Source organism: Fusarium musae, chromosome 9, assembly GCF_019915245.1.
Source record: "Fusarium musae strain F31 chromosome 9, whole genome shotgun sequence".
Classification (NCBI taxonomy): domain Eukaryota; kingdom Fungi; phylum Ascomycota; class Sordariomycetes; order Hypocreales; family Nectriaceae; genus Fusarium; species Fusarium musae.
Window position 1 is genome coordinate 1,878,789 of NC_058395.1, and position 25,695 is coordinate 1,904,483.

At 47.6% G+C, this 25,695-nt stretch overlaps 7 protein-coding genes and 2 non-coding genes across 9 annotated transcripts; 3 read left to right on the top strand and 6 right to left on the bottom strand.

Annotated features, from left to right (window-relative positions):
• Window positions 1–1,422: 1,422 nt before the first annotated feature.
• Window positions 1,423–1,541, top strand: J7337_011835. The gene has a single exon. It is a non-coding gene; the product is annotated as a tRNA-Leu (tRNA).
• A 1,379-nt stretch (window positions 1,542–2,920) lies between these two features.
• J7337_011836 lies at window positions 2,921–3,013 on the top strand. Its single transcript has one exon. It is a non-coding gene; the product is annotated as a tRNA-Ser (tRNA).
• A 2,450-nt stretch (window positions 3,014–5,463) lies between these two features.
• Window positions 5,464–8,951, bottom strand: J7337_011837 (uncharacterized protein; the record flags this gene model as incomplete). The annotated part of the gene is made up of 3 exons (XM_044829371.1): window positions 5,464–5,667; window positions 6,868–8,771; window positions 8,822–8,951. 3 exons carry the CDS (start codon window positions 8,949–8,951, stop codon window positions 5,464–5,466), a joined length of 2,238 nt encoding a protein of 745 aa, XP_044676046.1.
• A 1,500-nt stretch (window positions 8,952–10,451) lies between these two features.
• J7337_011838 (uncharacterized protein) lies at window positions 10,452–12,107 on the top strand (the record flags this gene model as incomplete). Its single annotated transcript, XM_044829372.1, has 1 exon — window positions 10,452–12,107. One exon carries the CDS (start codon window positions 10,452–10,454, stop codon window positions 12,105–12,107), a length of 1,656 nt encoding a protein of 551 aa, XP_044676047.1.
• Window positions 12,108–12,971: 864 nt separating this feature from the next.
• Window positions 12,972–14,922, bottom strand: J7337_011839 (uncharacterized protein; the record flags this gene model as incomplete). The annotated part of the gene is made up of 2 exons (XM_044829373.1): window positions 12,972–13,434; window positions 13,484–14,922. 2 exons carry the CDS (start codon window positions 14,920–14,922, stop codon window positions 12,972–12,974), a joined length of 1,902 nt encoding a protein of 633 aa, XP_044676048.1.
• A 1,491-nt stretch (window positions 14,923–16,413) lies between these two features.
• Window positions 16,414–18,089, bottom strand: J7337_011840 (uncharacterized protein; the record flags this gene model as incomplete). The annotated part of the gene is made up of 3 exons (XM_044829374.1): window positions 16,414–17,025; window positions 17,076–17,863; window positions 17,918–18,089. The coding sequence occupies 3 exons, from the start codon at window positions 18,087–18,089 to the stop codon at window positions 16,414–16,416; spliced, it is 1,572 nt and encodes a 523-aa protein (XP_044676049.1).
• Window positions 18,090–18,612: 523 nt separating this feature from the next.
• Window positions 18,613–19,919, bottom strand: J7337_011841 (uncharacterized protein; the record flags this gene model as incomplete). The annotated part of the gene is made up of 2 exons (XM_044829375.1): window positions 18,613–19,790; window positions 19,877–19,919. The coding sequence occupies 2 exons, from the start codon at window positions 19,917–19,919 to the stop codon at window positions 18,613–18,615; spliced, it is 1,221 nt and encodes a 406-aa protein (XP_044676050.1).
• A 1,526-nt stretch (window positions 19,920–21,445) lies between these two features.
• J7337_011842 (uncharacterized protein) lies at window positions 21,446–22,328 on the bottom strand (the record flags this gene model as incomplete). The annotated part of the gene is made up of 2 exons (XM_044829376.1): window positions 21,446–21,473; window positions 21,571–22,328. 2 exons carry the CDS (start codon window positions 22,326–22,328, stop codon window positions 21,446–21,448), a joined length of 786 nt encoding a protein of 261 aa, XP_044676051.1.
• A 1,731-nt stretch (window positions 22,329–24,059) lies between these two features.
• On the bottom strand, window positions 24,060–25,074 carry J7337_011843 (uncharacterized protein; the record flags this gene model as incomplete). The annotated part of the gene is made up of 3 exons (XM_044829377.1): window positions 24,060–24,413; window positions 24,477–24,653; window positions 24,709–25,074. The coding sequence occupies 3 exons, from the start codon at window positions 25,072–25,074 to the stop codon at window positions 24,060–24,062; spliced, it is 897 nt and encodes a 298-aa protein (XP_044676052.1).
• Between the last annotated feature and the right edge of the window lie 621 nt (window positions 25,075–25,695).

A 25,695-nucleotide genomic window follows, 5' to 3' on the forward strand; every position in this document is an offset into this window, starting at 1 on the left:
AAGGCTTATTAAGTTAAGGCTAATTAGTTTAATCTAAATAAGCTTACTAAATATACTTATACCTTTCCTAGGCTTAATAAGATTAAGTAACTTTAAGTAAATAAAGATATAAAATAGTTAAGTACTAGACTTAGCTTTTAGGTTACCTTTTATTCTAAAAAGTATCCCTACAGGTTACACTAGTCCCTTAATAACAGCCCTGCAATCACTTAGCCTAATCTATTTACTAACGCAATCTATCCAGGGATCAAGCTCTTAGACATCTCCTATTTCAGGAATAAGTCAAGAGTCAAAGCATGTAGCTCTCTTCCAGAGGATGACGGCGAGGATAAGGAATGATCTACCACTCCTGGTGTGATGTCCTGGTCCCTATAGGTATCGTTAAAATGCCTCTCAAGTTCTTATTGTATATTTAGGAATATGCCTTATTCTTTATATTTAAGTAAGTCTTATGCCTTATTATACGAATTGCCTTATCTTTAGGTAAGAAAGATCTTTATACCCTCTAGGTAGGAGATATTACCTATTACTCTTAAGCTTCAGAAAGATCTTAGACTCTTACAAGAAAGAGATATCCTTAGTGCGATTCTATTTAAAGATAAATCAGCTAATAGGTGCCCTTCGGGGTAGGGTAACAAAGTCGGACTCTACACCTCCACGTGGTATTGCCTGGAAATCCCATGCTAGTTATAGCAAGGAGCTAACGCAGAGATGCAATAGGTAGGAATATTTGTTGATAAAAAGATCTGTCGGGTTTGGGGGATGTGTTTTCCATTGTCATATGTTGCGTCCGTGTTTCGTTGCTGGGATATAACGGTTTGCTGGTAACAGTGGGGATCGGAAGTCCAGGTCGGAGCGGAAACAACATAAAGAAACTGGATGTTCTTGAAACGTTAACGTATGTACGAAGACTGGTTGTTATCGATATGTAAATCTGTTTACTTAACATGGTAGGCCCAAGTCTATGGTCGAAGCGCTTCGAGCCCTGAGCCCAGAGCTGGGAAGCTCCTCTTGACCGTGCGAACGGAACCACATGGTTTCTTTCGAAAAGGTTCTTTTTCTTGATACAAGGGGAGTATTTTGTGAAGCATTGGGAAGCAGGTCCCAGTTGGCTCTCTGGTTGTGTCCGTATGGGGTGATTGTTGAATTCTGGTTATGGATGTCGATACACCAACAGTCTCTCAGCGAAAGCTAAGTGATGAAGAGATCAAATACTTAGAACCAAAGGAAAATAGTACGTCATCATGTGAGGATACACTGAACTTTTGGCCGCGCGCGTGCTTCTTTCATCTCTCTTGGTGTTACTGTTATGTGCCAGCAGTGCCAACACTGCCTCACAGCGAAGGGGCCTGGAACTGGACAGCCCGCTCAAGACCAGCTTTATGCATATTTGCGTAACAATATCATTAACAATTCAACATAGGTCGATTGGTCTAGTGGTATGACCGGATCAGTCAATCTGGTTGCGCCCCCCCCCCCGGGGTCCGGGGGAGCGTGACTGGAGCTTGATCTTAACCTGGGTTCGAATCCCAGATCGACTAATATTTTTGCACCTCTCTCTTATTCCATTTCATTCCACTACCTCATCAAGTTCTTAGAGCAAGAGATCTCTGCCGAACCTCTTACCAGCCTTGTAGTGTTGACTTGGCTGAGTATACTGTGGCTAAACCCCCTATAATTATGGGATGCAAAAGGATTTCATTATTTATTTATTTTTACCATGCGGTTCGGCTATATGGAAATGAAAGAGCTCTAAAGTCAATCTTAAAGGAACCGGAGAGCTGCAAGAAGGCGATGTTACTATCCATGTTAGTCTGGTTGAGGCGGATGTGTTAGATAAGGCTATTTATCTCTGTACAAATGTCACGACTTTGGAAACCAGCCATTTAAGTCAGATAAGCCATCTTGGGAGTACGGAAGTTAGACCCTTCCACTTCTTGTCACCGTTCTCTGCCAACGAATGCTAGGGAGGAATACATGGAAAAGACGAAGCTAACCAACTCGCCTCCAGGACTTTCGCCGTTACAGTTTTCCAATGAAAGTGGAAGTGTGATCCAGGCCATCTAACACATGCATCAGAACAGGCGTTACCTTCAATGTGAGTGCTGATATCTGTGGACTGTGACCAAGTCTAACTTCTTTGGATGCACAAATCGATCTGGCATTGGGGCTTATCATGACAATTTGGCATTTTCAGAAGTGACCAGCTGATTTAGTACCGTCTGCCACCTAGTACATTACATATCAACTGAGTCTGAGAATGTAACCTCTTGAAACGGGTTGTACATGGAGGCTTATGTACGGACACTTCAACATGTATTCTCATAATTCAATTCGGTACATTCAATGTTTTCCTCACCTATTCTCAAATACCTTTAATTCCCAGATACCAATAATCAACGACAAAATAGCCTGACAGAAACCGACAGCGTAGGGCCTTCCGACACCGGGTGCTTGGCTGAAAGCCTACTCTATGAGCTTACGCATGACAAAAGAGTCGCTCTCTTTGATATTTGACACGGGGTATCTTTAGGACTTGCCCGTGAAAAGTCCACATAATATACTTACGAAAAGAGATGCTCGCTTCAAGCAGTACCGGAAACTTCATACGGCGTCCTCACTGGCCCCCAAGTTGCGATTACTTCAGAGTAGGGCCGTCATGTGGTACCTACCTAGCTATTCAGAACTCAAACACTATAAGCAATAATGCGACTGCGGTAGAAAAACTGCAGGTCATAATAATGATTACTAACGAAATACCTGGTCACTCTCTTTATAGTAAAAGTTAATCGATATCTTGAATAGTAAGAGAAGGTAGTAAAACAGCAGAAAGGGAGACTACTTTTTAAGTCTTATAAGCTGCAGCTTCTAGATACTATATAAGTTACAATCAAAATGCTAATGATAACAAATCGACTAAGACAACGTGTCCGAGTGGTTATGGAGACAGACTTGAATTCATTTCGGTTATCTGTTGGCTTCGGCCGCGTAGGTTCGAACCCTGCCGTTGTCGATTCGCTTTTATTCTTTGCCTATCTTTTGCTCTTTTGCTCAATAGAAACCAATTGCAGCAATTTTCGCCTTGCCACGTCGTGGTGGTTGTGCTGTGTCTCGCGAGCCGCTGACATGTTTACTACTGCACCAACTTATGAAATCCAGTAGCGCCTGTAGATATGCACTAGCTTAATTTAAGCCCTCTAATTGGTCAGGATGGTATAGCATTACTGAGATCTCATTTTACAAGTTCCCAGCCCCTGGGCCACTAGACTATGTAGCTCTACGTTATTTATAGAACAATGGCGACAGAAGATTCTGAGAAGCAGCAGTTCAGTAGTATTAAGGAACGGAGTGAAACATGAGGAGCAACGTGATGAAAGTTTGGTGAAGTTTTGTGGTTGTTTGCGAGTGTGGGGAGATGTGAATATTGATGAATTTAAAAGATGGTCCGAAGTGGAGGGGGCAAGGAAGAGAAAGGCCAATCGGGCTTGTTATCAGAACAATACCAGAAATTGTATATGGATGCGAATGAAAAATGCCGAGAAAGCCTCAATCTTGACGTAGACCTGGGGCAGGACACCAGACGCCGGCTCAACAGCTGTGGTTGATGTTGGGGATCGTTCTCGGCCATCTCGCCTCCCGGAAGTTCCCAGTCCCTGGGGCCACTCGGGCTCGATGACCGTGACTGTTGTCAGGAACTGATTCCTGACACTTGGCATGGCGAAGCAGTCGCAAAGGGACCATCTGTGATTGATCCCTACAAAGCAGCTTCCAGGAGGTGAACCTCCCTGCACGCCAAAGTCTGTGAATCCTGTTTCTCTTTTCGAGTTTGCTTGATCCTGGACACCATGCAAAGAGATTCTCGTCGATCGACTTGCAAGCTTCAATAAACCCGACCAATGCACATAGTTGAATGGACAGAAGCAAAAGGGCCATATCGTGAGGTCCATGGTTTCACCGTCATCTCATTATTTGCAGTCTCGCGCAAGGTGTGTGTGGGCCGTCGAGAGGTGTGTATAATTGTCGTTTGGTTCATCTAGACAGGACAGACAGATTTGATGCAGCCTATGAGTAGCTCGTAATAGATCAAACTTTTGACACGAGATTGCATCATGCGAGTTATTGCGATAAAACCACTGACTTGATTTGTGAACATGCGGGAGAGGGAGTTCTGGTGGGAGACCTTTTTGGCCAGCATTAAAGCATCGTCACTATTCAAGCCGTGAAAAGTGAGGTAGACATAAGCTACGAATTCGACCCTTAGGTACTTCAAGAAATTATTTCATTAGAATCAAATCTCCTCTGCGGTATCAGTCAAGTACACACCTAGGACTACGGTACTATCTGCTCTAACAAAGTTCGTATTGATCAAGGTCGAGGTATATGATTACCAGCGAGCGAGGTTGAAGGCTAGGCCGCAACAGTGACAGATAGTCTCAGCCTGATTTCAAATCCTCTTCCGCTAAAGGAGGACAGTCATGCCTCTTATTATAAGGGGGAAAGTCGAATTGGCTCTGTTGGTGGTTGCAATGAGATGAACGCGGCCTTGGTCTGTAGTGTAGCCTCGTTGGGGTCGACTGACTGTATTACCAGGATAGCATATGATCTTGTTTCTAGCATGCTAAGGCTTTTTCATTGATAGGTTAGTATAATATTACATAGCGCCCGGATAGTGTATGCAGTGAGACGAATGCGGTCTTCATCCATGACATAATCTCTTTGAGGTTGATGCCGGGCTATCAGATTAACAAACGAGGCACAATACTAATGCCAATGGTGCGAAGCTCGAAGCTCCGGTTCCCTTGACGACTGTTGCGGATGATACCCTGGAGGGCCATGCTGTCTCCTCGCTTGAGAGGCTGCTTTAGCTTGACAGGGACTGGGGACTGGGCGGGTTGAAACTCCCGAGCAGCAAGGTACATCTGGGCGCCTCCGGGGGTATCGACGGCGGTCAACAACAGACGAACCTCATAAAAGCCATCCTCAAAATCATGTTAGCTGAAGTAGTTCAGGAACATATCCAAATTCGGAGTGGCGGACATGATGACTATCTTAAGATCAAGGAAGAGTGGTAGGGCGCCCTTCAATAGTGCTAGGAGGAGATCAGTAGGGATGTGCGCTCGTGGGCCTCATCAATGATGGCAGATTCTGTGGTGTACGAAGGAGGGGCGGGATGAGAAAAGACATTGATATATCCCATCATAAAACCCATAAACCGTCCAAGGCAGAGAGGTAAACAAACCCATGACGCGAACGGAAACGACAGAGATTGTCTGGGAGCTCACACAAGAGTCTAGAGCGATTTCAAGCAGATAATCTTTAACACTCAGGATTAAAGCTTGGGATTTTATTCTTCTTCGCCTCTTTTGGCCTTTAGAGATGGCGGTCCTGTTGTCGGTAACGGAAACTCTGGCGATGGAGTGGGCTTGGCAGGGAATCAAGTCTAGTTTTATGGTTAGCAACTCATCAAAGACACTCCAGAATCAGCATACCGAGCAAACCACAGCAGTGCTTCTCGGCATCTTGCTCTTCCTTGCTGTTCTCGGCGTCCTCTGTTCGGGTTCTGTCGGGCTGTGTTTCCTCTGCCTGGGTCTCGTCTTCATCCGTGTAGGAGAAGTCCTCTTGAGCAGCTGTGCAGTCGCCTTGATTATCGGCATCATCCTCGAAGTCCTCGTCAGATCAGTTCCCGCAGCTAAGTTCTAGAGGAATCGAAATCGATCTCGGACCGGTCGCTCATGACCTTTCGAGCGTGTCAGGGGAGGGTGGTGCTGTAGCTTCTATAGGCCACGTGGCAGGGACGGTGGCATGACAACCAGGTTTCGTGTTGACAGGAGTAATGTCAAATGAGGGTGAGGGTCGATATTCCGCCCACTGATGAAGCGGCCCCAACGGCGGCGTGGTAGTCAGTTCGTCAGTGTTTCCATAAGCTCCCTTCGGAATACGGCCTGAATGCAATATTGAATCCGAAGGGCGATGATCCGGAGTAGATAGATTGAGTGTGTAGTGACGAAGCAGGAGCAATAAAGGCAGGAAATCAAGGTGCCCTAGCAATTTGATGGCTTTCTGTTGGTAGATGCAAGGCGATGGCCGCCGGGAGAAGCAAGATGAGGGTGGTGGTGTGGTGGGAGACGAGTCCATATGATGCGTGCTCTTTACTCACTTATAGACTCGAAAACTTGTAGAGCAGAACATTTACATATCAGCCCTGTTCAAATTTCTTGCTTTCAATCTTAGACATGTCTCTAATCCAAGAGCTGAGAGTCAACATGAATGTCCACAAGGTGCTGTTACTTCCAATTGGGACGTGACCCAAACTAGGGAACTTGAAGGCCATTGTTCCAAACCATCAGAAGACAAGAATATCAAGGACAAATAAGAAACCATAAAGAGAACCGGAAGTCCGTAGGATTTTTGCCGATCATATCATCTTTTCATGCCAAGTTACTTGCGAGTTACAACCTCGATTTCCTACCTCACGCAACAACTCACGATATGGAGAATGTGCATCATCTAATCCCAACACTATGTCTGATACGCTTACCGTACTGGGGAGATGTGCTATGCAAAGCAGTAATAGTCTGAATGAAGATTGGGGATTATTCTCGGAGTCTGGCTGCGAGCAATGCATACGTGGTCGGTGATTAAGGTAAAGGGGCACAATTCCCACTACAGCACCAATACCAAGTAATATCACATCTTCGACAATCAAGTATGTATCAAATAAAGCTCTGTCAGATATCAACAGCAACCAGCGGGTCTCAAAAAAAAAAGAAGAAGGATGCTAGCAAGAAACTACAGCAAATTGTGGAGAACATGGCCCTCGATGATAAAAACTAGTCTAAACCTCGTCTAAATCAATGAATCACTGACGCCTTCGGGCGCTTCCTTCGGGAATCTCTTGTCTCGAATTGTGAACATGTTTTCAAACAACGGTCGATGCCTGACGAAGCGGTCCCTGAAATCCCTTCGAGGTTGATGTCCGAGGAGCGAGACGTCAACCTTTTTATATCTAACATCGTACTTGACCCACCGCTCGAGGCCTGGCACACGGATGCCCAGAGTCGGCAGCGCAAGAAGTGTCAGTGTCGTACTGATATGCTGAGAATATGGATCCCGCTTACGTTCGACACCGTAGATAGCGGGGAGTGTGTATCGAATCTTTCCCGAAGCGTAGTGCTTGAGCAACTTCTCCAGTCGAGCCTTTCGCAGAGGAGGCAGCGCTTTACGGAATGCTTTGGCATACTCTGCGCGATAGGGGTGAACTTGCCACATAGGCCATCTGTTACGTCCAATACGTATCCAGAAACGACCATCGAACAGCTTACACCTCGCCCATCCCTTGTGACTGAAAGCATCCGGGGCATCCGTGAACTCCTCCTCTGTGTTTAGGGGCGGTGACATGTATGACGGAGGCAAGTACAGCTTTGCAACCGGAAGGGGTTGGGTTGATGTATAGGGGGCTCTAGAGAGTAGCCATCTGATGGATGTTCCTCTAACTACCGGATCAAAATACACACCAGCGGCAGTGAATGCTTTGGGTGTCGTATTAGCATCGGGAGCCATGCCGGGGACCAGGGTATTGACAACTTTTTCGAGATTTGAAAGGGGTGGGAGATGGTATTCAGGGGTGACAAAATCAATAAGTTTGCGGACTGCGATGGTCACGACAACTCTCCGACGGTCCTTCCGCAGTTCGTTATCAGGATGTAAAGAGCGTCTTTTGAAACGTTTGTTGAAGCTGCGTAGCTTTGGGAACTCTACCAGCAAAGTTCCCACATTTGGATCAAAGTTTTTAATAATGGCCTCCCGAATAAGATAGCGGCTAGCTTCTGCTTCTTCAAGCTTGGTTCTCTCTCTTGATCTCTTGGCTAGAGAGAGGATAGAAGGCTTCTGCAAGGCTTTTGGTAAGGTGTGGTTTCGGACCAGATGTCTGACAGCGTTTCGTGTTGTTAATGTAGGGTCCTTGTTAGTCGCATCTTCTACCCAAGGAATCTTATTCGCTTCGCAGGTAGCAATCAGCCTATCCTTGTCAAATTCCATAAGAGGCCGATAGATCATGACGCCGCCATCCTCAACTTCCAAGGGCTTCAGAAATGGAACGTCGGAGACTTCACGGATCTCCTCGGATCCCGGGTACGATTGAACGAGATCTTGAGGGAGATCTTCCAAGAGATTGGTATTTTCAAGGGTCAACTCGTCACGAATTCTGCGTCGTAGACGTTTCAATTCCTTCAGAGCTGGTCGGAAGCTGAGCGCAGGGGTTGGTCTCAGCTGGTCGTCGAGAAGGCCACTCTTGTAGACGCCGTGTAAATCGTAGCATTCGGGTATCGAATTAGCCTCCCTTATTCCTTGCAGGCCTCGGTAACCATGCCCTCCAAGTAATCGCATGAGGACTGTCTCGTACTGGTCATCACTGTGGTGCGCAAAGAAAAGACTGTTGGAACCATGATAGCTGCAATACCGGCCTAGTGCGCGATACCGGTAAGTTCGAGCGAGGCCCTCGACATTGGGGAGTTGACGAGGGTCGAGACCTTGACGTTTCTCATCCCGCCACGAGAGAGCAGAAACACTGGCCTTGATGTCAAGCCTTCGCAACTCTTTGGCAACCTCTGACGCTTCATGGCCGCTCCCGTCACGTAGTTTGTGGTCGACAACGAGAGCGAGAACACCATGGACTGGGTTATCTGCGACTTTCATGCCACGGAATGAGCGGACAGCTTTGGTCATGAGAAATGCGAGAGCCATTGAATCTACGCCTCCACTGATAGCCAGTACTAGAGGAGAGTTAGTCGCATATAAGACTGCAAAATATTGGGCCAATTACCTATACGCTGTGGTCTCGCAAAGCGAGCGGTTGGAAACCGAGGACGACAAATAGCGTCGACGGCATCTTTGAACTCGCTGATCTGAATTGGCCGAGGGGCATGATGAAATACACGAAAGGCCGTAGTCATTCCATTATATTTCCGGCTTGAGCCTGGAGCACAATTGGCGAAGCAGGGCTGAAGCTGAGGCTGAAGCTGAGGCTGATGCTGTTGCTGTTGCTGGGAGGAAGGGAAAAAGTGGTGATGCCGGAATTCAATTGAAGCTTGAGTGGGTCTGATTGTTTGAACTCCGTCCGAGCTAGTGGGGCCGAGCGGGTGTTGTATCACGACGGCACAGGAGCCTTTGCGAGATGAGATGTACTTGATAACTCAGGAGTGAAGTATTAGGAGTTATGAAATAAGCACCTTGATAGTGCGTATCGAGCAATCTTAGTAAACCTAGGCAAGATCCAGGGAACTGGGGTAAACTTGGGAAGATCAAGTGTATTCTGTGATAACTCAGAAAAGCCTAGACGACTTCAAGATGAACGTAGGAACTGGAAACTAAGCTAAGCTGTCTGCTCCATCGTGGCTGAGAAATGTTCACAGTGAATGGACATTTGAGACAAAGAAATCTGTTATCCTAGTAACAAGACCAAAGCTCTATTACTCTTGGCATGCCCATGTTGGCGACACCTGGGCATACCGTCTCGCTAAGAAACACCGTGAACCAATCTGAATCGATCAGTTTCGCTCAAGGCAGTGATCGACCATGGAATCACAAGCTTCTAGAAACAGCGCCGTTCACCCTGTACAACGATCAACTGCGTTAGTGCACTATAAACCAGCCACAGGTACCTATAGTTAGAAACAAAACACGACACAAGAATTAAACTTTTAATAGGTAAATAAACAACAACCGTCACTGGACCCCGTCTACCACAATCGATCAGTATCTCCTCAGTACAGGCCTCCAATAACGTAGCAGTCAGTGACAGGTTTGTCGTGTCCCGACAGAGACTCTCACTAAACCATGCGGGTAATAACTAAAGAGAAAAGACCCTCACCAACCCCTGTCACCGTCTCAAATGATTCGCCTCCAAGGCATAAAAGGGCCCTAACGAGAAAAGAGCAGAAACAGCCTTGCCAGTTTGAGTGGAGTGGGAAATGCATGTTTTGGATCATGGCCCATTACCTTGAATCCTCTGGTTGTAGCGGCCTCTTGTTGTCCTCGTGCCACCATCACAGGTTATCCTTGTCTCTACTGTGCACACTACATACATACCCAAGGCCTGCATCTGCATGCTTCGTACATCCATTACACACACAGTCACGTATTGCCCTGTCTCGTCTTGTTTATTTTTACTGCTTCTTCTCAACTTTTATCCTCGTCTCAACCCTTAACTATCTCCCACTGTCGCGTTAATAACTGTTTCTCGGCCAAATATTGTCTCGTCGCTCCGCAACAAACCAAAACATCCCGCCCCATGTGATTCACAATTTACTTGCATCTTTCATCAGCTATACCAGCCTCATCGTTAGCTCTTCATCTACCTTCGCTCCGCCACAGCCGCATTCCTGAGCCTCATATACCCCCTGCGCGGCTCCTAATTGTCACCTTCGCAATCGTTTCATATCGAATAAGCCCTCATGGTGTCCACGCTGGAGCCTCCAACCGCCTCCTCCGTCTCCCGCCGCGGTCCCTCCTCTGTCGTCTCCCGTCGATCTCAATCAGACTCGCGATCGAAACGCTACAACAGATCTCATACCGGCGGGACTTCTCACGCTCTTCACAATGACTTCCCAGTCTTTAGTAGTGGCGATGTAGAAATCATAGTCCGCGCGCGCGATACGCCTCCCGATGCTGCTCCCGTGCAGAACAGATATCTTCTTCATCGCCATACGCTCACGCGCTCGAGTGGTTTCTTTGAGACCAGCACATCAAGCCAGTGGTCTCGCGCTCGCGCACTACCGGCTGGCAACGAGCTCTCCCGCATCGGAGAGGACGCGGAACCGGATTCTGTCAGTGCAAGCGAAGTCAGCTCAGTGTCGCAAAGAGGAAGCATCCATCCACCCAGGAAGAGATGGCGATACGAGCTAGACCCCAAATCTGGACCAAACGATATTCCAATGCTGGTCCAGCGAGACGAATCGTCGCGAGATACTACACAATCCTTGTTTGGGCCTGCATCAGCTCCACCTGCAGTCAGTGCAAGAGACGCACGCTCTCAGAGTCGCTCCAAACACTCCCACTCACATTCGCGATCGTTGTCCAATTCGTCGGCCTCAAGTGGTTTCTTTCGCTCTGTCGCCAATCTCAGTCTCTCGTCCAACCACCCACCTCCAGCCCAAGAGCTGTCGCAAGCGGACGAGGACCTTTTGCGCGACTATGATAACCTCTTTCGCATATTTTACAATTACCCGCCCAACCTCGATGGTGTCAATGTCGCAGATGCCTATGTCCAATGCAAGAGCTTGCTCAACCTCGCCGACCAATATGACGCCCTTGCTGTGGTGGGACCTCGAGTTGATCACCACATGCTGCAGTTCCAGTCACGGCTCTGGAAGCAAATCGCCAAATACCCAATCTCATATTTGCGCCTCGGGTACCTAGCTCGCAGTAGGGTGATATTTCAGGAAGCCCTGATTCACGTCGTTGGGCAGTGGCCGGTCGGGGAACGCAGCCTGCGTGCAGCCCTGCCCGACATTGTCTTGGATATTATTGAGGACAAGGTTGACGAACTGGAAGATACGGTCGGTCGCATCGAGGGACGTCTGTACCGTCTTGGGCTCACCAACAGCCGTGGTGAACGTGTCGGCCCAAGCAACAACTACCTCGACTGGCTGTCCATAAGCCTCTTCCGCCAATGGCTGGCCGACAACACCTCTCCGCAGCCGCCTCCCGATCAGCGACGCAGGACGACCTCTCGTGACGGCGGCCGCAGCGTCGCCGCCTTACCCCCCGCAGCCCCGCCGTTGAATTCTGTAGGCCGTGCATATCGCCAACTCGGTTCGAATAATCCCGCATCTTTCCTCGGCCACGATGACTGCAAGCGCTTCCTCAAGCTCACTCCAGAGCTCTATAGCCGGGAGAACCTCCGGCGTTTTGAGAAGCGTCTTGATGAACTCAAGTCAATGGCCCGAGAGATCGTACGGCCTCTCATGGGCAGCAATCTCGAACTCGATATGGGCGGTACCTCACGCACCCCCGATAGTGTCTCTTACCTCACCTGCATCAACGTTGGGAACCGAGACCTGCCTTGGGTGATGGAGGATCAGACAACAGTCGGGCTCGTCACCAACTGATGTGGGTGGGTGAGTGCGTTATCAGCCCTGGATTGGGGTGAAAGCGGTGGTGGTTGCGTTGATGCAATGCAACGATTTTTATGACCTGATGTTTCTATTTTTTGGATTCTTGCGGATACCCCATGCTTGGACATACTGTTGAAATTCCCCTTGTGTTTGTCTTATGTATATTCACTACTGTCTGGAACGATATGACTAAATGATATCTAGCTCGGTATATTCTATATAGACACGGAACAGCCAGACCCTGGTTGTACTGAGGACAGTCGATATGACTCGGATGGAGCTGAGCTCTTTAATCAAATTGATAAGTGTTTCATATATTCTGCATGCGTTCCGTTGTTGTATGTGTACTTCTGTGTGAACTGCAACGCCGGAACTGAATGGTAGCATCCCTCGAGATGCTCTCGCAGTGGTGTTGCAAATCTTGGCCACCAAGTTTACCCTGTTTATCTCAAATTATTGAATCATTTCAAAAGCCATCCCTATTTAGTTATACTGAATTTGCCCGATGGTGCTTGTGGATTTGATCGGAGTCATCCCGCAGCATTTCCTTCCAAGCTCAATCCTCAAAGTAAAGAGTCCAGTAGACTGCAACAGCACATATAGGCATCGGTCTTTTTAATGAAACATTTTGTTAATTAGGGTATTACATGAAGAGATGTTTGCGTGATCATCTCATATCATGATAGAACAATTTCCTAGTGGTATCTATCCAAAACGACATTTTTGCAAACCCGCTACACCATTATCATCCAACGAGTCCCAAGTCATAAAACGCCCTTTTCCAAGCGTGACCCGAAAACTCCATCAGAAGCTGCTAGTTATTAAATACGCAAAGATATGTGAAAATGGTGATAAGACTTAAGCGCTCTCCTTGTTGGCTCCGCTGGCCACACTGTCACGACGAGCGATGACAGCAGCCAGGGCGGTATCGTTATCATTCTCCTTCTCGTCTTCCTCTGCCGAAGAGCCAGAGTTAGGGGCAGGAGGAGCGGTGGGAGCATACTTGCTTCTCTGGCGAATCTTGGCACCGTAACGGTAGAAGATAAAGGGGATTGGCGCGAGCACAGCGGCAACACAGCCGAGAAGAGTGGCAGCATATTGAATGCCCATACCATCAAACATTTGACGGGCAAACAGGGGGAAACCAGCACCGCAGAGAGATCGAAGGAATGTGTTACCGGCGATGGCAGAGGCGGCGAACATGAGGTAGGCATCGACGAGGTAGTTGAGAGCCTGGAGGAAGATGGACATGAGACCGAAGCCAGTGAAGAGACCGCTGAGAGTGGGAACGATCCAGTGAATGTCCTTGGTGTATCCAGTCCTATCAAGAGTTAGTATTCTGTCAATTGCTGAGTTTGAGAGTAACTTACCATCCAAACCAGAAGATACCAATGGCAAAGGCGACACCACCAGCCATGATGTTAGGCAGACGCCATTCGGGAATAGGAATGCCATTGTTGGCAGCAAGCTTGCGAATGTACCAAGGCTGTTGAGCAATGACTGTAGCACCAGCGATAAGCTGACCAACAATCATACCGAAGAAGCAAAGACCGGATTGACCAGAGCTGAAGCCGTGGACGCCAACAAAGACAAGAGGGTAGGCGGTAAGGAAGAGATAGAGGAGTCCATAGATGAAACTCATATAGATGGAGAGCAGAAGAATAATGGGTTCGGTAAAGAGCAGGCGCAGAGGTCGAGAAAAGTTCTTCTGGACGAGCTCCTTGAAGTCAACCTCGATTTCCTCTTGCTTGGCATGGATACCCCAGTTCTTGGTGCGGCGTCGCAGATCAGCCGCCTTGGCGATGAGAATGACAGGTGGGTAGGTCTCCTCCAAGAAGATGATGTCGAGAATGAGAGCAGTGAAACCCATGATAGAAGCAAGATACTCAGTCCAGCGCCATCCAAGGTGAGACTCAACAATGAAACCGCCGATGAAAGGAGCCAGAAGAGGGCCAGTAAAGACGGACATTGAGAAGAGAGTAATGGCAGTTCCTCGAGTACGGTTGTCAAACATGTCGGAAAAGACAGCAGCAACGACAGCAAGAGGACAAGCACCGAAGAAACCACTGAAGAATCGGCAGAGAAGAATAGTCTGGATATCCTTGCCAGTTGCGCAGCCAATAGAAAAGACAGAGAAACCGAAGATGGAGATGAGAATTGGAAGACGACGACCGCGCAACTCAGACAGAGGAGCCCAAAGCGAGGGACCAAAAGCAAAACCAAGCACGTAAAAGGTCGTTCCCAAAAGACCAACTTCGTTGCCAACATGATACTCGTGAGCAACAACCATAGTGGCAGCGGAGAAGATGGAGGATGTGAAGGCCGATGTCATGGTGGTGAACCCCAAAACAGCAGCAGTGATAAGCTTCTTCCTCAACGGCCAATTCTGTGAATGCATAGGATCATCGGGTCCATCGAATTCAACAACATACTGCTCCTGCTCTGGCAAAGGAGGAGGATATGGCTTTCCAGCGCCAAAGTTGGGGAGGGGCTTTCTTGAAGCTCGCGACGCTGTGCGGGAACGAAGACTGCCTCCGACGGTGGCATTATGTTGGCTTCGAGCTGTTTGTATTCTGCTGAGTTCTGTAGGATGACGCTCCAGGTCGTTCTGGGTCGAGATGCGGCTGATGCTGTTGTATTGGCCAATGGAGCGGCTCCGTCGACGTGCTGAGTTCTCGGAGGATGAGGAGGAGACGGTTGATGCGGAGATGACTCGTTCTATTTCAGCACTGTCGCGCTGTTGGTATCGCTGAGGAGAAGCAGCGCGTTCAGCGTCTAGCAGCTCCTGATCCACGATATTCCCCGCCATCTCGACTGTGTATTTCGACTTCAGTTCGGATGAAGGAGTCAATTGTCGAGAAAACTGGAATTAGTGAGTCTAGAGAAGTGTGCGGGCGTAGATATATGTATAGCGTCTACGTCTGGTCGCTGTAAGCTGCAGCTATGACGCTATAGGTTGGCGGGAAAAAGCGAGAATGGATGGATCGCGACGCTAATGTGATGATTTGTACGAAAAAGGTCAAGCCGAGGTCGTATGCAGGTAAGACGTTGAGAAGTTCGAGTCAGAGGAGGAGAGAGGGAATTGGCTCGATTACTTTTCGGTCTGTATCTAATCTAAGGTAGAGAGAACAATGAGACAGAGCAGAACAGAACAAGGAGATTCATGATTCAAGGGGTGATGCCATCTATAAGTAAGGACAAGGTCCACTCCACTGTTAACAAAGCCCAGTCGCCAGTCCCAGTGCCAATCTCTTCCAGAACGAAAACGAGATCCATCCATTACTAACTATCGACCCAACACAAGCACTAACAGTCCTCAATCCCTGGCAACACAGAAAAATCTTCTGCTTGGTACGGAAGAGGCCCACTTGTCTTCGGCATCCACGCTCGGCACCGGCGCCGGGACAAGGCCCGAGCTGCAACAAGGGGTCATATATCCGATAAAAGTATACTATATCCGTCCTGACCCTGCTGATGCACGTTGATTATTCAGAACACCCGTGTTACGGTGTTATGACTCTTTTCTCTGCGGATCATCTCGGTAAGCAAAAGATTCGGCCGTGTCTCAAGCCAACGGGGCCGAGATCCCGTGGGATGGATACCAACCTAGATATCATCGTAAATTCCAATCTTGTTCTTGATAATCAGCTCCATTGTTGGGCTTCAAAGGTTCCAAAAATGCCCCTGCCCCACTGGTTCCCCTATGTTACCTTGTAGAGATCCGATGCTTTTGAAAGGTTGTATTTGCAGATTCCTTGTAGCATTGGCCAGCTCGTTTATTTAGATGCCCCTGAGCTTGTGAACTGTATTTCACCGAAAATTGTCAGTTGCGAGAATTGGACCATCATGCACATGCTTTATTCAGCAGCTTTCAAATCCCGTTATCTTACCAAGACAGACTGCATATGCACTTCGCTCCCTCGCGCATATCGTCAACAGATCAACAGCCAATGGAGGGAGCCGGCCGAGTCGTCTCCCCTAGTGGTTCCACCTTTGAGCTTTCTGGAAAAGCTTGGACAATGCAAGGTGATGTAACAGGTTCGGCGAAAGCGATTCCTCCTCGCCATTCGCTTTTTGATGATCTTTTTTCCCTTCACTTTCCCTTGTCACTCACTCAAAACTAGCCGCTGTTTACCGCAAATAAGCCGCATTGTTTTCTTCACGATATTCCGCTTGCTACCCACCGAAGACTCTCGATCATACGGCCAAGACTTGAGATAAGGCTTTCGTGTAATGTCAATGCCAAGAAAGAATATCAGAAAATTGCAATGCCATGATATTTGTTCTATTCCAGGATATATCATCGAACGCCCCAACCATCGTCGAGTAAAGCTGTCGCTTCCTCGAGACTCAAACCCGCCGTCTCGGGATAAATGCGCCAGACCAAAAAGTAACCAACAGCACAGATACAAGCATATAACACAAATGTCCAAGATGGACTCAGCAGATCCATCAATGGTAGGAATGTCAATCCAATGACAAAGTTGGCTGCCCAGCTTGTTGATGTTGCGACTCCACTGCCGAGCGATCGAACAGCCAGAGGGAACAGCTCACTCTGCATCCATGGCACGTTGCCCAGACCGAGCGCATACGCAGCGACATAAACCATAATGCTCACGAGGATAGTGAGGGCAGCCATCTCGTGGCCCGATGTGGCAGGCGGCTCATCGGGCGTAGTATTGACTCCTGCTGCCAGCGAGAGGAACGAGAAGCCATACGCAGACAGCAGCAAGCCAGCGATCATGAATGGGATCGAGTAAAGGAGAACTCTCCTTCGTCCTATGCGATCAACAAGTCCGAGCGCAGCAACTGTGCCGAGGAAGTTTGTGACGGCAACTACCATAGAGGTAAGCGTTGGGCTTTGAAACCCGATGACCGTGAAGATGGTTGCCGAGAAGTACATAAGTGAATTCTATAGATTGTTAGTTTCTCGTAGCGTTCGTAGTTTCCGTCATCACTTACAAAACCACAGAGCTGTTGCAAGCCTTGGAGTAGACAAGCAATGGCCAGGGCTCTCCGGTTTCTTCCTTCACTGATCAGAAGCTCCCATCCGCCGAGCCACTTCCAACGGCCAGATGCTCGGAGGTCGCGCAACCGTTGCGCCTCGTACTCGTCTCGCACTTCCAATTCGATCTCTTTAATAATGACATCCGCATTGTGTTGCAAGGTGTCGCCATTGACTCGTCGAATCACCTCCTTCGCTGTGCCAGACCTGCCAACCTTGACTAACCATCGAGGTGTCTCGGGCATGAAAGCAATCATGCTCCCTTGAACAATGGCAGGCAGAGCACCCAAGCCGACCATCCACCGCCATCCTGTCTCCGCGTGACCGTACGTCGAAAAAGCCCAACCAACGATGTACGCGATAACCTGACCCAATGTGATGAACATGATGTTCAGCGTCACCAACCGTCCACGATGCGCAGCGGGTGCTATCTCGGCTATGTAGAGCGGCACTACGAAACTGGCTGCGCCAACTCCCGCACCGATAATACACCGCCCAGCGACCATAATTGGGACTGTAGAAGACCATGCTTGTAGTAGTGCGCCGGCAATAAAGAGGATATCCGCGTAGAGGATAACGTGCTTACGCCCGAGTCGGTCGGCGAGGACGGATGAAAAGGGCGAGATTATGAGTGCAAATAGCGAGGTTGAGGATGTGATAATCGATTTGTCCATCGAGGTTAATTCGCGGTTCGAGAGTGATGTGCCTATTGAGACGAGGGTTGCGGAAACAACACCTGTGTCGTCTGCTTGCCGTCAGCACGATTTTGAGGCCAAAACATTATTCAAAAGATTCTTACATCCGAAAAGTAGACCACTGATACCAGCAGCAAACGTCAAGACCAGGACGAACAAGCTGGGCATTCCACCCTCTGTCTTGCCGGCTTCGACGGGAGACCCTTGAGCAACATCATATTCAAGCTCTTCTTCGTCGCTGTGACCCGCGATCAGCGGCGCTTGAGAGCTATCCATTCTGCTGCGTTGGGAGGTGCCGTGATGATTGTTTGGGTAGCGTCAACACGATTCCATGAGGCTGTGGTTGGTGGTCATGAGGAACTAAGGAAGTGAGAGTCGTGGACCTGGGGTCGTTATGATGGCTGATCGCCATCCCTGGTCACATGGGGTTCTCGCCGAGTCCAAGTGTCAAGGAGGTACATCGGGCGCTGGAGCACTAACAACTCCTTCAATTCAAGTCTAAACTTAGGCCCAAGCTTTAGGATAATTATGAAGAAACTGCTCAAATCTGTTCAAAATATCATCCTAAACTCAGTTGGTCACCGATTGTTAACCTTTGTTATTAACAGTCAAAGGGCATATGGCTGGAGGTTGTCTGTTCTTTTCTGGCACCGTTAAGAAAATCCATGTATAAAGTAACTCTCTAACATCCACTAATATTAAGTACTGATGGCTCCGGCATCCATTCCCAGCACCTCGATCAATATTCTAATTAATTCGCCCATGATATCATCCACATTCAGTCGCTTCGAAACTTCGCTCAACTAATGAGATTCTTGTTCTTCAGAAAGTAATACCCGTGCACAGCCGCCAACCCCAGAGGCTGGAGCACCAATGGAAGTCGATGCTTGACATGTCTGCTCATAGACTTGGCCATGACAGCCTTGGGAGCTCCAGGTGTATACATCCAATCTTGCAACAGTCCCCAGGTGAGTTCCTGAATGGGAAGAATGCGAGCAAACATGTCCTTTTCGAAACTCTTGATCGCCTTGTCAAGTGCTGCATCATCTTTGTTGGCAGCTCCATTGATGGCTTTTGCAAGTTGCATCGCATCGTCGAGAGCTTGGTTGACACCTTCGCCTGCGTAGGGTGTCATGAGATGAGCTGCGTCGCCGATAAGAGTTAGACCTTGCTTATGCTCCCACTTGCTACCGATGGGAAGCATGTAAAGAGAACGAGGCGAGCATCGTCCGTCAGCCAACTCTAGTGCTTGCTTCAGCCGAGGGTCCCAGTCCTTGTACTTGGTGGTGAGCAATGCCTGGGTTGTCTCCTTCAAGTTATAAGGATCGAAGCCGCAATTCTCTGGCTTCGCCCAATCTTCGTTGTCGGTAACATAGCCGCAGTAGATGTTGAGACTACCATCGCCCATCTGTTGGATCGTTGTTCGGTTGCCATCTGTGCTGGCAAAAACACTTCCACGGTTGACCAACTTCGTTAACTCGGGAGCATTATTCTCAGCGTCTGTGACTTCAAGCTCGTGCATGGCGATCCCTGCGAACTTGGGGACCAGGCTTGGGTCAATCTCCTTTCGAACCTTACTCCAGGCACCATCGGCACCGACAATCAGATCGAAGCCATCAACTATTGTATGGTTGAAGAAGAGTGTTCGGCCCTCGACCTTCTTGAGATGGTGACCCCATTTGATCATGCCCTCGGGAAGTGACTGGGCCAATATTTCACGGAGCTTGGAACGGTCGATTTCAGGACGCTCTTCAATTTTGTTGTACTTGCCGTCTGCGTTTCGAACTAGGTGATATTCAAGGTCTTTATCAACTATTGCCATGTATTGTCCGTCGTAACGTGCATGCTTCAGGAACTCATCAAAGAGTTGGGCTTCTTTGAGAGCTGCGAGCCCAGTTGCTGTGTGAAGGTCGAGGGTGCCGCCTTGGGATCGGAAGTTTGGATGAGCCTCTCCTTCAAAGACTGTGACTTCTGTGCCTGCGAGATGTAGGAGTCTTGCTAGTAAACAACCTAGAGTATGTGAGTGGGTGTTATTGAGGAACTAGTTGGATGAGGAGTGTTACCAGCTGGGCCTGCACCAATGATTGCAATCTTGCGGTTCGCCATTGTTTAGTGTATCGAGTTAATTGTATGTGAATGTTTTGTTTGAGTTCCTGTCTGTCTATTGAATACCTTCATGATGATGGGTGTCTTGGCATTTAAGTAGTCCAACTTTGCGAGCCGCTTCATCATAGAGGCTTGGTCTAACATCAAAACAATACCTATTAATTCAGGGTCTCAAACGGAGATTCAGCGTTTAGATTACACTCCGACGGTCAAACCGGCCCCTAAGTTCAGCCTCTGTGACGCCTCATCAACTGGGTTTGCTATCCAACCTAGGTACGAATTGCACTGCGCCTAAGGTGACGCCCAGCCTATCACACAGTTTCTTACCGAAACAACGTTGCAATTTAGTGGTAAACTCCCGTAAACGCCGTTTTTGGCAGCAGTTTCGACGATGACGGGTCTCAGTGCCACGCTGTGATGGGCTGGGGCTATGCTCTTAGCGCTTCAGCTCGAATGGCATTTCCGTTTATGAGGGTGTTTCATTCATCAAACCAGGAACAGAATGCCACGACGCTCCCACGCGCTTAGACACCCTCTAGACCCTGGGAGACGGTTAGATAAGGGAACTGATGCAGTGAGGTGACGTCTTTCTTATCGCCCATGAATTGCGCACTTTCACAGGGTTAGTGCTGACATTCAATGGTTTTGGAGGTTGAATTACCGGAGATGGTGATTGAAGTAAAAGTCCGACCCCGGTTTGTGCAAGTAAACGGTCAACCACATCAGTAAATGCCGTTGGTCCTTAAAGGTCTCGGCCTTTGTGAAACTCGGGTACGAATATTTGTTTCGTATCCGAATTCTGCGTTGCTTCGATAACCAGCTCTCAACCAATAATTCAGGCGTGGGCGTGTTAGAACGAGTTGTTAATGGGTGCAATGAACTGGCTGTTATACAGGACATGGGAAATATCATATCTTTTCTTAAAAACATCATGAAAGATGTTCACACTGATGCTTATCCAGTTCTCAAACTCCCAACCTATAAACATCTCTGGCACTCTCTACTTGATTACAAAAGACCACGGAAATCTATAATTTTCATATATGGACTCCTGTCCCAGATCAAAACCAGACGTCCCGCGATGTCAACAAACCATCTCAAGCAGCGGCCTTTCACATCCAAACGAGTCCATGTCAATTTCTCTCCCGTCTTGGAATAAACCATCAAGGTGGCATATTTCGACTTCTCCCGCCAAGAGACGCAGAAGATGAATCTGTCAAAAAGTATGCCAGCTTCAAGGTAGTAATGTCCTTGTACCTGCTTCACCTTGAAGCGCTGCACTACATCTCCCTCCTTGGTGTACAGTGTAAGCCACTTCTCCCATACGATTCTGCTTCCATCTGAGAACTTTCTTGAGTGATCAGAGTTGAATTCTATCTCTGCCACTTTTCTGGAAATAGGTCTTCCATCAACAGCCCAGTACTCGGAAACTTTGGCTAAATCGTCACAAATGTACACAATACCATTTGTTGTATGGCAGCAAGGATCTTTTTCCATGTCTTCTTGGGAGATGGTGTATTTATATGTCAACTCCATCCGTTCCAGGTCCCATGTCTGAATAGTAGTTTGTAAGCGATTTTCAAACAAGGGGTTGCTAAGTATCGTCAAGTAGTGACGGCCGTCAGTGGAATGGAACGGATTGTCTGCAAACCCTTGTTCATCAGGGACAATTATTTCTCCATGTTTCGCTCCTTGAACGTCCCAAACATCGAACGAAGTCTGGATCAGATCCTCTGCCTGGTTAAAGATGACGGAAGTAACTACAATGAAATTATTATCGAGCTGGTAGTCTCTCAGCCAGTTCATGTTCTCATCGTTGCTGGGACGAGTGATTGTAAACTTGTTTACTAGAGACCAGTCATCCAGATTGTATAGAACAACGGGAGGTGTATATATGTCCCCAGCACTGTGATCTAGTCCTAGAAGAGCAGTGCCATTGAACACTACGCTTCTGGGGAAATTCTCTATGTCTGTGAATAAGAGGCGTAAGTCTTCGATATCTATCGCAAAGATGCTGCACTTGTCTGACACTTTGGCTGGCGGGGACGATTGAATAATGAGTGGCGCTGCCATGTCGCCATCAAAATGGTATTCGTATCTGTGATTCCCTCCAAGTTCATCTTCCAAACTCATAAGGTTCGATCCGGGGATGACTCCGTGACTGAGGGCATCGGCGGCTTGAGATATGCTCATATAACAGGACTTCAGCGAATGACGGGTTTGTCGAATAGTGTGAAGTGGGTATCCAAGACGCATAAGATGTTCCTCCCAAACGTGGTTTGGTATACGGCTTTCCCAAAGTCCTTTTGTGATCAATAATGCTCTGAAGAAGTCCTTGAGTTCTAGCTCAAAGATGATTTGCTGAGCCAGCTCCAGAGTATGGAAGACTCGGTCCGCCGAGTTGGCCATGTTGTTCGCTTAGTTAGCCCCAGAAATATGCAGGTATTCCGGTAGAGAGAACTGTAAGAAGGACAACTAGTCTTTTTGTTGACTAGTTAGAATTAAGAAAAAGTGACACTTGCGATGTTGATAGTGATGCTTGAGAGGACTAGACCCAGAACGCCTTGATGTTGTATCAATTTAATCTTAAGAGAACGTATTCAAAGATTTATAGAACGAGGCCAGGCATCAGCCCAAATGGCTCAATATTCAAATAGAATTCGCTTTCGTTTGTCCCTTGGTTCATTGAATACTCCAACGGCACCTAGACTTGAGGTGGCCCTGGTGGTCCTTTTTAGCTGGTGCTAATTCCATAACTTATTTCTTTCACATGGTGATTTGTCGTTGATTTGTGTCTGAAGTTGATTTATAGCAAACTAAGTAAGGACAAACACTCCGAGGTATCTCGACTCTCTCTTCGAATACAATCGATAAAACATATTCTTACAAGATAGCAGAATTGATTGTATTTTCATATTCTCATCAAATCATCTCATATCGGTTACAGTCTTGAAGGATGACAAGACTGCCCAGACAGGTTTGGCGTGGTGGACACGGAGCCCCTGTTTGATGATTTTGTCAGCCAAAGCGCGATCTAATTTGGATCTCACTCATTTTTCTTCTTCACCATCATCTCTATAGCCTCATCGGGCCTTTTCTTTACACCTTTCTTTGAGTTTTACAATGGAGTTAATACCATTCCTTATACGAGTGATCGCCTTCACTCTTTTGACGGCCCTTTCAACTGTCAACGCTTCACCTGCAATCACCCTCCCTTACCCCGTTGAAGCAGACAAACTCTACGACGTCAAAATTGAGCAAAGAATCGGACCAGACTCAGAAGTCCGCAAAAGGGCAAACGCTTACCGTGTCTATCTCGCGTTGACACCACCAGGATGGGGTACAGGGCCTGTGTGTTGGCTCGCAAAAGAAGTAGACATAGACGTGACACAAGTCAACATCACGATTCCTGCAGATGCAGCACCCAACCAATCACGAATCCGACTCTCAACTGCCTTTATAAAGAAAGGCGCCCCAAGAAGTATGGGATTTTCTTATAGCGGTAGGACTACCCTTGTTGGGGCGAATGCAACTTGGAGTCAGAAGGAGTTGGACGGTAGGAGCCACATTGATGCAGAGGAAGTTTCTTGTTGGGCCTTTGGATGTGCTAGGACTTGCCAAGAGACCTATTACACGACAAAGGATGAGGAGGATGGGCCGATTGGAACCAAAGCATATGCTTGTATTAAACAGTGTGCAAAGGATCTGAACCCGCGAAGTAACGGGGCTATAAGCAGGATATCGATGTCAAGGATATTGGCTGTGGCTATGGTGATTGGGCTTATTCATATGGTTGTGAGCGTACTTTAAAGATGTTTGTGAAGTAACAGGAAAGCATTTGAATTTAGCCTGTTTGATGTTTATTAATATCAAAAATAATATTCTAAAGTTTTCGAGAGTTGCATCGAAACAGATTAACTTCAGCCTTATTTTTAAACTTATCCTTAGAGCCTGGCAGATTTATGAGCATGCCAACTTAAAAATGCAGGATCCATCTCGTGCAGACTTTGAATTTTGTCCCCTGCGACAGGCTGGTGGTAAATCACAATCAATAAATATATCTTGCTATAAGATGATAGTTGTTTTGTAGCTATGAACACACAATAAGGTAGCCCCTGTCCCCTCATATTCAGAAGTCCCCTATTTCTTATACAAGCTGCGCAGAGCATCAACTAATTCCACCTTTCCCCTAATGGTATTCTCATCATACACAAAATTCTTTGCAATAATGCCGTCCGCCAAGCCGCAGGTCGTCATCTCCTTGAACTCTTCAGCATAAAATTCAGGAACAATTTGCTTCCAGTAGTCAAGCAGCTGGTCCTTCTCAACAAGCTTCAGCTCATATTTCTTGCCTGTGATTTCTTCGACTGCCTCCTTCAGGTCTAGAGAACCGTAAGCCCTTGGGCCGAAAACGTTAAAATAGTGAGGGCTGGGCTTGGCTGTCTCAGCCAAGAGGGCGTCGGCGCAGTTTTCGGCTACGTCCTTGAGACCAACCTTGGATAATACGTTAGTATGATTTCCTTCATGTTCCTTGCAGGTATCGAATGCTTTACATACCAGGGGAATTTTGTAGTCGATAGGGGTGATCCAGGAGTAAATAGTTGGGCTTTCCTCCTTTGCGGCATCGAGGAGATGAGCCCAGTCCTCGTGGAAGTAGGTAGGTCTGACAATCGAGACTTCTGGAACAGAGTCCTTGAGAAGTTCGTCAGAAATGTAGTTTACTCTAAGGACCCCCTAAAGAATTGTTGTTAGTTTTCAGCTGCAAGTTTCAAATGAATAGGAGACATACAATGCCACTTGAGTTGTGAGCTCCGATAGCAGAAAGAATCAAAAGTCTCTGGACATTTGCCTTCTGTAGGGCTTTCTTCACATTCGTACCAGCTCGAGTTGCCCAATCACCGGTATCAGCCCCATCGTAGGTTGGAGGTGGGATATAAAAGACAGTGTTTGAGCCTGTGAAATCAAGGCTGCCACCGTCTCCGATATCGCCCTTGACAGCTTCGAAATTCGAATGCTTGAGAAACTCAGGAGGGGCTTTGGAAGTGTCTCGATAGACGGCACGAATAGTCAGCTTGCTCTCAGACTCTAGAAGCACGCGGATGGTCTCTCGGCCAGCCTTGGTTGAGGCAGGAATGACAGTGATATGGCGAGACATACTGGCGGAGAGTTGGCGGAGTTGTATACTGGAATCTGCGAATCTGAAGCTTGACTTATGATGATAGTTTCAACTCTTCAACAGACATCAAGATCTTATATACAAAATCAACCGCCTCCAAGTCAAGTATGAAATCCATGTCAGATTACAAATACTGGAGCGGACTTGCGGCGCAACATAGTCTGAAGGAGCGCCATGATGATCCGCGTCTTGGCAATATGTTAGATAATTTGAAGCTCGAAAGTCCGCTCACCACTACAAGCGGACCTCGAGAGTCCGAAATACCGAAAGACCGCCTTGCCAAGACGGCTTTGTGGATCTCGGATAAGCATAATCTGACCATGTTGACGATCATTTTCCGCCAGCTTATAAATATTCGCATCCCGCGGGTGCCTTCGTTCTTAATTTGTCAAAGCTTGGTGTAAGTATATTTTGTGAGCTCTTGCATGTCGTATTATATCAGAATTGAACGAGAAGGACCTGGCAAAAGGATATATTTCAGAATATTTTTGTTGGCTACTGTGATCGATGGGATCCTGTCTGATTCTCAACATCAGCCCAATGCTTCGGATAACCAATTCGTCAACCCATCAACCACCAATCATGAAGCATATCAATTCG